We start from the raw sequence: 14,129 nt of genomic DNA on the forward strand, positions 1-14,129 counted from the left end.
TAAATATACAGTATTATCCATATTTATGAACAGAAATGAATATAATTGTGATAATCAGATATATTTGTAATGAAGTTACATTTTTCTAGGAAAATCATAGGCATCATATTTCGTATATTGATTCCAATGTCATTCATATACAAATGCAATACACTTTTAAAAGAACATCTGCAACTGTGCAAATCTTTTATGTTTAGAAATGAATTAAAAGATCTGGCTATTTTCATGACTAAAACACTGCATAGCTTTGTGTTTTATAACAACCTATGTAGAAATGGGAAGGAAGAGATGAGCTGTAAGACTGCTGAATTGAGGTACTACTGTGCTGTTACTTGGAATTTCTCCATGGAAGAATAAATTTCAAACATGTCTTGTACTACCCTCGTGTTGGTGGTTACCTCAATAAGGTGGTATTTTGGTGTATTTCTTCTACTTCATCAGATTCAGTGCAAGATACTGGCTTGCATTCTTACAGTATAATCTTTAAAAGGCATCGTAGCATAGTAATATACATCCCAGAAAACACTGTGAAAACAGTATGAAAATACTGCATAATTGTTTCTTGCATTTGATTATAATTGTGGAGCAAGTCTAAATTAAAGAAGAAAAGCCAAGACGTTTCATACACAGCAAATGTTACTGGAGTAGCAAATTGGAAATTAGATATGAGAGAGCAGAAGTTGTTTTCCCCACATCTGTAGGAACGTACTCACAGTGAATAATTAGTCAGACAATAGAATTTTTCTACTAAATTTTGTGAGATTGCTATTGCAAGATTTCTGCTATCTCTAACTCATTTTAATGAGACCAGCTGTTCTTGTGTTATTTCGACCACAGCCATTTCATAATTGCAAAATACATCTCTTCTAGGTTTGTATTTGATCCAAAATAAAGCCCCTGTACTGCTTGTCCGTCTCCACTCATTCTTCTCCCCCCGGATTCAGTGGCACTCTTTGCATTCTGGCTTAGTTCATTTGTGAGTGTGAATGCAATACAAAACAATACTGTTGGAGCTGCTTTTTAACTGCGTTGTTATGGTGTATGCATAGCAACAGGTTATACAATAACATACTAAAAAAGCTCACTGGATGCTATTGAAGGAGAGTTGTACAAATCTGTCCTAGCCATCACTTAAGAGATGTTTGGTGTATGGAATAAAAAGTATTTTAAGCGTTACTGTGGTTTTAAAATAGCTTCTTGGTATCTTGTTTTTTGGAATAAAAGTGTGAGGAGGGAAAAAAAGAATGCACAAAAGGAAAATTAGAGCCACATTTTTACAACTTTTCTCAAGAAAATAGAAAACGTAGCATACTGAGTAGGAAATGAAACTAAAGTCTATGAAGTACATCAAAATACATTCCTTTGATAATTGAGCTTTCGCAGACTCCACTATTCTGTTTAATGAAAATGTTGTTTCTATAAAAATATCTTCCTGATTATCTTGAGAGAGATTAAAGCCTATTATAGACTAAAAACCTGTAATAAAACCCCTTATATCAAAGCCTATAGTAATAATCTCTTGCTTGCTAGGATTGTAACCAAGTGTTAGAATTTATATACTTAGGTTAGTCTGTTTTAATACCATGACTTGGTAGCTGAGTAACATTTTTTGTCCTGGAACAACTTTGTGATTTTGGCAGGAATTTTCAAATGCAAATGCCTGATATTAAGTGGCCTCATCTTGAGACATAATTGTTTGAAATCCATGTTGCATTAGGGAGTGTTCTTGAGAATGCTTGGAATATCGTATAGGTGCTATCTTTTCTATTTAAGCCCAAAAATGTAACTTGTGTTCATTTAATTTATTTAACATTAACTATTGAAGAAAGAATATATCAGATTGAATAGTTAATCTAGGGATGGGTTTATGTTTTTGATAATGTAACTTGTTCTGCAGTGGCTATGGACAGGTTACAGCATGCCTGTAATTATATATCATATAAACACATTACTGCAGTAGTTTCTATAGGCACAGTTCCAGGAACAATCTGGATTTGTTCTAAATAACAAATATAATGTCACTGCAAAGTGTGGGAAAGAGTGTATAACATCCAGTGAAAATGCTCATGCTGTCAGGACTATCATTTGGCTGTTATGAACATAATAATACAAGAAAAAAAATTAATTGCACTTTGTTAGGAAGGGGTTAGAGATAACTGCTTTGCCAAATTAGTACTCTGAAGATAAGACCCAGCTCAGTAGAAAATTCCTTACTGTCACTGTCTATCTGTCAGGAATGTATGAAAGGGAGATCAATTGGCTGTTCTGCAAAATAAATTGAAAAATGTTTTGTTTTGTTTTGAGAAAGATGAGGAATAGGAGCTATTAGGGTGGAGCTGATAATTGCCAGCTGCAGACCTAGTTGGTGATTCAAATATATCAAAGGGAGTGATGGACAAGTATGTAGAATATGCAGAAGCACAGCTGGTTGGTTACGTGGACCAGTGGTACTTGCAACTCTTTGTGACAACGTTCTTTGTTATTTATTCTAAGAATGAATTTTCTCTACTGCAAGGTGGTTCTTGAAATTAAGACATGAGCTTCTGTTGCATCTCTGTATTTAGAAATAGAAGATGTATGATGGTTTCTTCTAAAGATTCCCCTGTATTACTATTTTTATCCACTTGTGAAATCTGGCTGGAATGCAACAGATATTTTTCCAAGAATAGTCAAAAAAGGATTCCCTAAGCAGTAACAAGGGGATCACTGATGGGTTTTGAGTTTGTTCAGTGGCTCACTGGAAAACAAACACACAAAACCTTGCAACAAACGAAATCCGTCTCAATTACCTAGTTGAGATATGCAGTAGGGAACTGAAAATGTACAAGGATGAGAATGTATCATTCTGTCAGCTTTGCCATCACCAAAACAGTACTTGTCACTTGTGGCTGTAGTTTTAGTGTAGTTCCAGTGGACTACACTGACCCTTTTCTGTAAGCCAAGCAGCTCAAGAAAAGCTGGAAAGGTTCCAGTATGGTGCCAGTGCTTGATTGCCCATAAAAAGCCACTTAAAGCAGATACAAAACCTGCCATAGGAACTGTGAGGTCAGTCTTCTTTTTCACCCCAAATATTTCAGGACTAGTATCTTTTTTTTCTTCTCTTTTCTAGAACATGTATTACGGGAAAATTGATCAAATGTATTATTTTACATTCCTGACATCTTTTCATAATTTTAGTGTTTTACTCAGCCTAGGGTATAAAGTTTAAAACACCCATTTATTAGAAGAGAGTTTATTTAGAATTACTTTACTGCAGAAGAAAGGAAGTGTCCTTCTAATCCGGAAAAAGGTTGGGTCTTTATGTGGATGCATAGATTCAGTACAATGAAGAGTATAGTTGTTTTGTTTAATGAATAGTACCTGTGGAATTTGTTGCAAATTTTCCCTTTGAAGAAAGAAGCTTATCTGGATACGTTCCAAGAAAATATTTTGGACAGTACAAAGTGAAACACTTTGCTTGTAACAGCTTTTAGAAATGCTGGACATGTGATCTCCGTTTGCTCTCATAACAACTTTGGTGATGATGCTTATCATTCTTATTACTATTATTATTTTTATACAGCTGATTAAACTGTCATAACACTTGGAAATGAATGTTCTATTTAATTACAATAGAAGGACAGCTGTTAGGTGTAGCGATGACTGTTCTTTATTTCACTGTCTTTGAAGTTTAACTCCACCCTACAGAGCACCTTCTTCCTGCTGTATAACCATAATTCTGGCTGTAAAATGCTTGCACAAGATTCCTGTGTACTGACATCCATTCAAAAACAATTCCAAGATTACAAATCAAAACTGCTTGAATCTGAGACACTGTAAAATCACCTCGTCACTTATCTTTACCAAAACTTTGTGCTAAGACAGTTCTGAAATACTTAGTTCTGCTCTAGTCAGCCATGCAAATTACACAGCACAATCTCTTCTATTCTTCCAGAATTATCAGAACTATAAGCATGTGAATTATAGAACTACATACAAATATTTTACTAGCAAGTTCTCTTATGCATCAACTTGTTTTATTTTGCATTTTTTCTATATTTTCTGTATGAATTCCTATAAGGTAATTTCTTGTCAGCTCAGTTACTTTCCTTTTGAGCTGTATTTTGCTCAGTCTTTAGCCCCACTCAGTAGTGACAAAACCTTTTCAAATTCATGGATTATTCAAATTTTGATCATATTGTATCCCCGAAGTAGGTAACTTTCATAAATTGAGATAAATACAGAATTTCAGTGAGATAATGACAATGCAGAACATATAACAGATTTATTTTTCTTTTTTAGAGGGGAAAAAAAGTTGTTTCTCAACTTTGCATTTTATTGTTTGTCTTCAGGAATTCTGGCACTCTGCTGGCCTTTATCTTGTATATAAATTACTGATTCTTAAATTTGAAATTAAATATCATCCTCTATTCCTTTCTGCAGACAGCTAGTAGAAATAAAGCCTTCTGCTTTAATTTTGTGATGGGGGCTCTGACTGTTTTGTGGTTTTTTTTTGTTTTGTTTTGTTTTGTTTTGCTTTGTTTTATTTAAATAACAACAGACTTTAGTTCCTGGTTTAGCAGTCCATTGTAGACTTCCTGGAAGGAAGGCAAGCAGGTGACCTCTCCCAGTGCACTCAGCACTGTAACATGCTGTCTGTCATGAGAGTGATTCGTACCCTCTTCAGCAAACCCAAACAGCTTCCAGGCTAAGAATAGAGATTTCTGGATTTTCTTGGGTTTTGCAACTCCTGACTAATTCTAAACAACAAGTGTGTCTGGTTTGCACAAAGGGTGATCACTTACCAAGTTTGCTGTGTTACTCTAAGCTACTCTTTCAGGTATTTCTAGGTGGTCTTTGTTTTGTTTTGATTTTTTTTTTTTTAAAGCAGGTACTTCTTTGAGAGGAGTAACTCTATTAGTAGTCTTACATTCTTGAACCTGTAAAAGGAAAAGGAATAAGCAGTTTTCTCTATCCACTACAAGTGACTCTATAAATAATGGCCTTCAGTGGCAGCAGGGAAAACTTATGATAAAATCAAAGAAAATTCTGATGAAAACTGTTCAGCACTGGAATCAGTTTTCTACAGAGGTAATGTTGTTACTAGAAAGAGACTGATGAACCTTAAGGAGCTTTTAGGTACAGCTGATCCTGCTTCGGCACAAGAGAAATGAGCTCTCGAGATTCCTTCCTCCTCTTGTCTATGAGCCGAGAAAGAAAAAAGTGTGCCTCCTTACTCTTCAGCCTCAGCAGACGCTAACTTAGAGTTTTCCTTTTCCCATCAATGCAGAAACTATGACCCTGATATACTTTTTTTTTTCTGTGTGGTTTATTGGTTTAATACCTCTTCAGTTTGTATGGCCTGGAGAAGCAGGTTTTGCAGTTGTATAGAACAAAGATAATCATGGTGCTTTGTAGTTGTCTTTAACTTTTATTGTAAGACTAACAAAGGATCTTTAAAAAATGAACTGAATTATAACTGTCACTGTTGCATGTTTGAACTGTCATGAAAAAGTCAAAATAAAGAAAAACTGCAACCATACATAACTCTGCACAGAAAATGTAATAGGAAGAGGGACAGTTTGGCCTCCACAAAATCCTGCCCCTGAAAAATCTAGTCAGTAGAGAGAGGGAGAAAAAAAGCCACACACAGAAATCAACTGTCATTTCTAGGAAGCTATCCTTCATTTCCCCTTAAAAGTATATGCCATAGGGAAATTCTGACTTTGTCATTTCAACCTCTGAAATTGTTATCTGCTAAGCCAGGATACTTTTTTCTAAGTGGAAAGATGTTTAACTCACTGAGCCAGGAGAAGGGTAGTTAAGCTCATTTGACAGAGATAGATCCCTCCTGTCCGAAATCTTGGAATGAAATTCTCTGCATGTGTTTATGCATTCCATGATATCAGAGGTCTTTGTACTGTGTTTACTGAACAGCTTTTATGAGATATAAATACCAGCACATTCTGGTAAGTTTCTAACAAACAGAATGGTCTACTCAATCTCAATATGGTCCTGTGTTGTAGCAGATTGGCTACTGTAGTTCAATAATGGGAAATACGTTTAAATTTTATCCAATGGTGTGTATATTTTATAAATTTAGATACCTTGTGGGTGTATAGAAGCTGACTGTATACCATTATTCATTACGTGCCTTATATCAAGCTTTGGTTCCTATTCTTTTCTAGTCACACATGAGCACTCTTGAAGCTTCCTGCAGAACTGGTTTAAACTAGTCACTCCTGCCTAAAGAACATCCTATTTCTTCTGCTCCTGTCATTATAAAAACTTATTATTGATAGTTGGTGAGTTTCCAGTACTCTTCTTGATTCATAAAACTGCAGACGGGGTGCTCACAGATCAGACATGTCTCTGAGAAAGTGTGATAGGTGGATAGATGGATAACTGATGGCTCATTTATGAAAGGCTGATGATGATTACCTCCTATAATTGATCAGCTGCATTATCAGCCAACTTGCAATTAAGAGATAATAAGGCAGTTATTAAGTTAAGAACTCTGGAGGTGATAGTTTAAATTGCACTGACCACAGAATTAGTATTTTGTGTACTTCATTCCTACTATCTGCAATCACATCTCTTTCTACTACACTGAGCTGAGTTTAGCCATGTTCTTTGCTGTGACATGGTTTTATTCTACTTTGTGGATTGTCTTCCTTACAGAGTGATTGGGATGTTGGGAATGGCAGAGACATCTTTTCTGATTTAATTAAAATGGTTATGATTTGTTGAAGTGGGAATTTTACCGGTACCTTTAATGGCTGATAAAAATAGCTGATAAATCAATGAAGCCAGGTATGACATAGGCCACACACTCAGACAAAAAACTCAAATGTACTTGCCACATTTTATTTATTTATCTTTCTATTTTCAGTTGAGAAAACTTTCACAATATGCTTATCTTAAAATAAAATATCTTGTTTCTCAGGTAATGTAGATAAGCATGGATGACCAATCTCTCTCTTGCAAAGAAAATAGAAGTTTCTCAAATTGATTACCCTCAGTAGCTTCTCAGGTAAGGACATCTCTGCACAAATGAAAATAGTTGTAAAAGAACAATTACATTTGAGCAAAACAACAGAAGGTAGAGCAGGAAAGCTCAAGTATTACCTACATGTGAATAGATTAATATAGAAAACAGAGTCTAGTAATACTTAGATGTGATAGAAAAATATTTCACTGGAAAGTGTAAAGTGTGATGTAACCATAAAAACCACAGCTAATGTAGATTAAAATAACAGCATGTATTTTTGTTATTGTGCACATGTAAACCTACATACCTAGGTAAATCATCAGTGTTCCACAGCAGGGTACCTCTTTAGAGTGCTGCTTGCACAGAGTAACCATCACCTTGGGACAACAGGATGATTGTTAAGCTTCTTTAAGTGGGGAACCAGGAGGCAGTTAGTGAAAGCTGAGGTTCTTTAATCTCTCACTGTTCAATGAACTTTGGTTCTTATTCTGTCATCCTATATGGGATTAGTATGAAAAGACCTCACTTGAAGGAAGGTGCAAAGTATCACATTATTCACAGGAAACGAATAAATCTCCATATCACAGTAAGTTGTTTGAGAACATCATGTACAGCCTGAATGAATGTGGATGTCTAGAGAAGGCATATGGGAAGGGCTGCACCTGTAGAACCAAAATATTATTTTCCATGATGCTTTTGAACCTCTGATCTGGAACAAAATTTACAGAAGTTGTAAAGAGTAATCACAGTGAGAGACTTAAGATTAGAAAATATTTCTTGGTCAGAATTACAATACTTACCCGAATGGTGAGTTGTATATTACCCTGCTGTGTGCATACATGATTCCTGAAATGTTAACGCTAAAGAAGTTTGGCAGATCAGTGTGATGTTTCAGATTCTAAAGCTAGTACTCTTTTCAGAGAATTGGCTAGCACACTTGTTTTCGATTCTAATAGAACTGGGTGGCAGAATTCCTGCTGTTCCATCAGGAATGCTCTGTTCATTTTTCTCATGCACCAGTCTTTGATCATTCACTTTCAACTTCCATTTTCTGAATCACACTGTGTATAATTAAGAGTGAGATACTGAAGTAAAAAGAGTTGCAGGATTAATGTTTTTGCTTCCCAAAGCCTATTTCTAACATTAGGTAAAGAATATTTGCTTGGGACAGATAGTGACTGTTTTGACTGTTTTTTACTAGCAGCATGGTAGAAGCTTAGCTGTAATTTAGCACAATTAATTATTGTTTTGTGGTTGAGTAGAAGGGCAAAACAGATTGGCCAGCTGCTGTGTTTCCAGTTGGCATGAGTGAAACAAGTCTGAGAACGACAGTTAGTGGAACTGGGTCAAAATGAAAATGCCTTCCTCAAGAATCCTCAACAGTTCTGGCTTAGAAATATAACCTTTCAAATTGTGAAATTGAAATATTCATTTTACTCAAATGTTTTATTTTTATTTCTCCAGTTTGAAATGTAATTAGAAATAGTTATAAAGCTAGATGTAATAGCACATTCAATCTCTACTAGCAAAATAATCTTGATTTTTTTTTTTTGGAAGAATGAAATTAAAAATTCAACCTCTTTTATTTTAAATTTAAAAAAAAAGTCACCCTTCATTGTATTCCAATAACACCACAATCAGAAAACCAAATATTCGTCACTCTATACAAGGTTCCTATCTGAAATCTTTGAAATCTTTCTTCATCTAGATTAAGAGTCTGTACTGCAAAAAGGTTTTAAATGTAACAAAAACATTTATGCTTGAACAGGTAATAGAAGTCATGGAGCTTTCAATTAAATTAAAGCTCTCAAAAACAAAATATCCAGTCCTGCTTAAAAGAACTGTTTCATGTTTATGCTGCCAACTTGCTGATCTTGCATTAAGTTGTTCCCTTACTAAGGAGTTGGTTTGAGTAACGCCCATCATCCAAAAATGTTTTACCTGGTAGGAGATCTACATTTTAATCAGCTGATGAAACAGATGTGGGAGGATTGTCATGAGCTCTGCTTCTGAAATCTGAGAGAAGCAACTACAGGTCTGTGGAAAATAAAGAAGTGCCATCAAGTTTGTTTCTCGTTTGTTTGCTTGATCAGTAAGAAACAGATTAGAAATTTAAGATTTCTCGTAGGTAAATGTAATGGAAGGGCTTGAATTGAATAATGTCAGCGAAATTCTGCGGAATGTTTTGCTTTTAAATAATAATGTTTTAAAAAGCAAAACCAAAGGATTGGTAAACGTACCTGTAACCAGGCAAATTTTCCATATTACGTACAGACAAAGGAGCATAAATTCAGTACTCACAGAAATAGTTAGAATTTCAGGTATGATACAGGAATATAGCAAAGTTTGTAGGTTGCTCCAAAGATACAAATTGAAATATCATAATAAAAGGATATATGCTTTTCAATCATAATTTAAAAAATACATTTAGCCAAACAATATGGTGTAAATGAAAGGGTGTATAGGCCACAGCATGGAGACAAATCAATGTATTTCCATTAGCTTGTTTCTATACTAGAAGTGTGGTCATGGTAGTATGAAGCAGGAGGAGCTGTCCCTCTTCCAGCTTCTGTGAGCAGGTTGCCAGAGCTATTTAGATAGTGTTCTAATCTCTATATTGCAACGACATGCATTGTCCATAGACAATGCATTCAATTCTATTAATTACATTTGTAGTTTTAAATTCCCATCATCCTTCATACCTGGCCATAGAAATTTTGTAGCAATTGAAAAACGTGAACATGTGCATCTGAAATAAAGTGCAACTTAAACCATTATTTCTTTTTCATAGGTTACCGGGTGGAAAAACAGTCTTTTTAAAAATACATCCCATAATGAGAAGGTATTCCCTTGCTTTTAGTAGTTTTATACAAACTTCAAACTTAGACAAATTCCAAATGTTCTTCTGTTATTTGCTTAATGATTTCTGATTTTTAAAGCTTGGTTTATGACATATTTTTAGACAGGTCCAAGTAAAAACAAAAATAAATAAACAAACACCCAGACCCCAGTCTTGTTCTCCCTAGAATCCCTGGTACTAACATTTATTTTAAAGTATTTCACAATCTCAACTCCTTTATCTCCTTTATTAATGAGGATTTTTCCTTAGGCAGTCTGTCCAGGAGAGGGAAATGCAAATTACTGTTTTGGAACTAAACTCATTTCCTGCTCTTTGGTCATAATGAACATAATATCTTTCCTTTAATCTATTCAGCTTCACAGATCAACTGTTACCTTACTGTGTTCCATATGACTGCAGGCCCTTTTCCATTATCAGTTTTCTTTAGAGCATCGCAGAACTATAAATTAAAATTGGTCGTGTAATACAGATATCAGTGGGCTTTTGCAGCATTCCTGACATACACTTACCATCATCTTTTGCTAGTTATTTTGTATGAATGCTTACAGAAGGATACAGTTCTGTACTTAGCATACCCTGTTTTATTCCTAAGTTAGTACTGCAGTCATATGTGGTAAACGATGACTGACAGTGTTTCATTAAAATGAGGCAGCCACTCTTCATGCTGAATAAGGTCTTTAATGGATAGGAGAAATGTTGCTCAGCGTGTTTTTTTGGTTTGATCACCAATCTCATGCATAGTATTAATTATCTGAAACAAAGCAACTTAACTATTAAATAACCTCAACAATTTAAACAGGAAAATGGTTGGAACAAAAGAATAACTTCTGCTTACGGGTAAGTACAGTATTGCATTATTTCACTTCATGGAATGAAATACAATCTCTTGGGCTTTTGAGCTGCTGAAGATATTGACAGCCATCACAAAAACAGTGTCTTTGTAAAACAAAGTGATTCTGCGCTGAATTTTTGTTTGTTGTTCTGCTTACAGTTTTACTATAGTACAAAGATTATTTTTCACGTGCTGGTACAGCAGAAATAGAAGGGGTATATTTGCATGTTTATGATAATTTTGGATGATAAATCGTTCTAGCTCCTAATCATTAGATTCAATTTTCAAGTCTGTTTTTGTTTGTATATTCAAATGATTTCATGTTCTTTTTGAAATGTATAAACATGAAGCTGTAATTGATACCACATAATTTTTTTACAAGAAAATTAATGAGTTTTCCCTCAGTCTTGCAACAGATCGTTTTACAGTGTGATCATTAGTTACTGCCAGCACCGTGACAGCCTCTAAAACAAAGCTTAGGCTATGTTTAACCTTCTTGCTGAACTTTCTTACCACGAAAGCACTGTAATGTATGAAGAGGCGTAAAATTCTGAAATAATGTTTGAACCATTCCAGATTCCGTCTTGCTGTCTATGCACTGCAAGGTCCCTTGTTAAAATACAACATTCCTACATAGAGTACAGTGGATACAGTCATCGTGAATTACAGGAATGCTGACATGGAACATTTAAAGTGATGGACCTCAAAGAACTGCCTATTACTGCTCTAGTGCAAGACTTTGTGGCCGATAACTGCTTAGCGGCAGTCAAAAAAAGCAAGTGAAACATTAGAAGCTGTTAAGAAAGTAGCAGAACAAAAGAACAAACATCGCTGCACCATTGTTTAAATCCATGATTTTACCACTTTTGGAATACTATGGAAGGGAGAAGAGCACAAATCATCTAAGATATGGAATAACATCTGTATGAAGAAGATTGAATAGGTTTTTATTGCTTTTTTTTTTTTTTTCTAGCCTGGAAGAGAGGGATTAAGTTCGAAGCTGTGAAGTTATATGGAAGAACCAGAGCCTGTGGAAGTAGGAGTCAAATTCAGAAGGAGATTCTTATTGCAAGAGGGAAGATCTGCTGAACGTTCTTTCCAGAGGACTTACTGGGTGCAAGGAGTTTACCTGAATTCAAGGTGAGTATCAAATAAGTCCTTATATGTGAGATTGGACTAATGAGAAAACATGAGTTTGGAGTCTGACACTACAAGAGCATATCCAGAGAAGTGCAGTGAACCTAGTGAGGGGTCTGGAGCACAGGTCTTGTGAGGAGCAGCTGAGAGCAGGGGGTTTGTTTAGTCTGGAGGAGGTTCAGGAGAGACATTATAGCTCTTTCTAGCTCTCTGAAGGGAGATTGTGATGAGGTGGGAGTCAGCCTCTCTTCTCTTGTAATTAGCAGTAGGACTAGAGGGGATGGCCTCAAGTTGTGCCAGGGAGGTTCAGGTTGGATATTAGGAAAGATTTCTTCTCAGAAAGAGTGTTCAGACACTGGAATGGGCTGTCCAGGGAGGTGCTTGAGTTCACTGCCCCTGGAAGTGTTCAAGAGACATGTAGGTTTGTACTAAGGGACGTGGTTTAGTGGGGAAATATTGGTGGTAGTTGGTCTAGAAGATATTGAAAGTCTTTTCCAACCTTGGAATACCTGTGATTCTATACTGTGCTAATGAAATACTCAAAGCTGAAAATAATTTGTGAGTGTCAAGTTGTAAGAGGGAAGTGTTACACCAGCTATCTGGATCAGTGTCTGCAGACAGGCACCTTCCACCAAGCCTCCAGTGCATTACTGTTCTTCCTTCAAAGGAAGGATCAGAAAACCAAAGCCTCTACTTACTAGCTGGTTGCAACTTCCTCTTCAGTCTCTAAAGCTTTCCCTTACACTTGAAAGTGGATTTTTATCTCTGGCCTCATCAAGTTATGGCTATGCAGCTCCCTGCCATTTTTCTGGCTTCTTAACCCTCTTTTCTCAAGCCTTTCAGTTTCCTGACCCCATGTTGTTTAGATATCTGTTCCCCTACAAAAAAAAAAAATAATAATAATTTAAGTGTAGACAATGAGATATGATGTGTTCTTCTGCAGGCCTCTTCCCAGGCAAATATTTCTCTCTCCTATTTTATCAAAACACAGTTTTATTCCTTCTCACCACAGTTATCAGAGTGGGAACGGAACTCATTTAACAGATAACTGTGATACAGAATGGAACATCATTTTTGATGTATACAAAACTTTTGTCAGATTAAAATCCATGCACTTTGAGGCCCTCATTAACTGGTACAGATTACCTTGCATGTATTACTTACTGTTATCATTTATGACTGCAATAATCCTTCCCACATCTACAAACTCTTCCGGAAGTTATTTTTTATTTCCATTACAATAGGATGAGTTAGGCCTTTCTTTCTGCTGATGCTTGTAAGAAATTTCCAAGCCACTCTTTATTAAACAGGGAAGTATACTGCAGGCTGGTAATGTTTCCTGAGCTGGCTAACTAATTGTTTTCTACGTGATACATTACACAGCTCTTGTTTTTCCTGGAGGAGTATTACTGTAGTTTCTGTGGTTTCCTACTGAAGCATAAAGCAATTTCTAATGGTTTGTATAAAAACAGAGACCAGGCTGTTGTAACCATATGTTATTGCTTTCTGTGAGATTTTTTTAATTGTTATGTCAGAAGCCATCAATAGTTTTTCTAAGATGGTGAACAGAGAATGAGGTTTTAGGAGAAAATGTGAATTTCTCTTCTGTTTGGGTCTGTCGTTTCTTCTGGCATCCAGCACCTTTGAAACCAGTGGGACAGAACTTATTACAAATGTCTTTGGTTTTAAATGCTCTCCTAGATAAACTGGATGTCTGCTTGGGTTTAATGACGGAGGATTAAGGGAAACTTTATTTTTTGATGAATATTTTTCCAGCTGTCACTGCCATGCCACACAGAGTAATGCTCTGTTGTCAAGGATCTTCTGCCATTGTGTGGCTGTACCGTGTGACCTGAAAGCAGGAGGCACGCAGGGGAAACTGACAAAATTAAGAACCTAAGATTTATTATTAAGGATTGTATTTATTACACAATATTATATAATTATGTTATTACAATGTTACCACGCAAAACAAAGTTACATTCTTGGATAGGGCTTGCCTGACGCGGGTAATGCAATACAGGAGCCCAAACTAAAAAGTGCTGCGTTGAGAAACTAACCCGAGTTCATACTTTTCTCTACAGAGCGACAGTTTGGGTAAGTTTCCAACCTTATATCTTACGGACGAGCTTCGCGCTAGTCCCTCGGTAAGGTTAATAACACGGGTGAAAATAAGCAGTCCCCTCCTTTACTTTACTTCACGTTCCTCCAGGAGGGAGGCTTCGGCACGGCGCTGTCCCTGCAGCCCCGAGCTCCCCGAGGCCGCCTCAGCGCACCGCCCGCCCCGCGAGGGGGAGGCAGCCGCGGGCTGCAGGTGCGGCCCGCCCTAG

The 14,129-nt window shown here is 36.3% G+C and overlaps 1 protein-coding gene across 1 annotated transcript in view; it reads left to right on the forward strand.

Moving 5' to 3' along the window:
* Nucleotides 1-11,751: 11,751 nt before the first annotated feature.
* The window catches only part of POF1B (POF1B actin binding protein), a gene marked incomplete at its 5' end in the record, with an annotated part of 18,650 nt that continues 16,272 nt past the window's right edge, over nt 11,752-14,129 (forward strand). Inside the window, one exon of the mRNA XM_010715419.3 lies at nt 11,752-11,802. Coding sequence (XP_010713721.2) covers nt 11,752-11,802 — 51 coding nt within the window. The remainder of the gene's footprint in view (nt 11,803-14,129) is intronic.

The sequence above is a fragment of the Meleagris gallopavo genome, chromosome 9 (genome assembly GCF_000146605.3).
Source record: "Meleagris gallopavo isolate NT-WF06-2002-E0010 breed Aviagen turkey brand Nicholas breeding stock chromosome 9, Turkey_5.1, whole genome shotgun sequence".
Taxonomy (NCBI): Eukaryota; Metazoa; Chordata; class Aves; order Galliformes; family Phasianidae; genus Meleagris; species Meleagris gallopavo.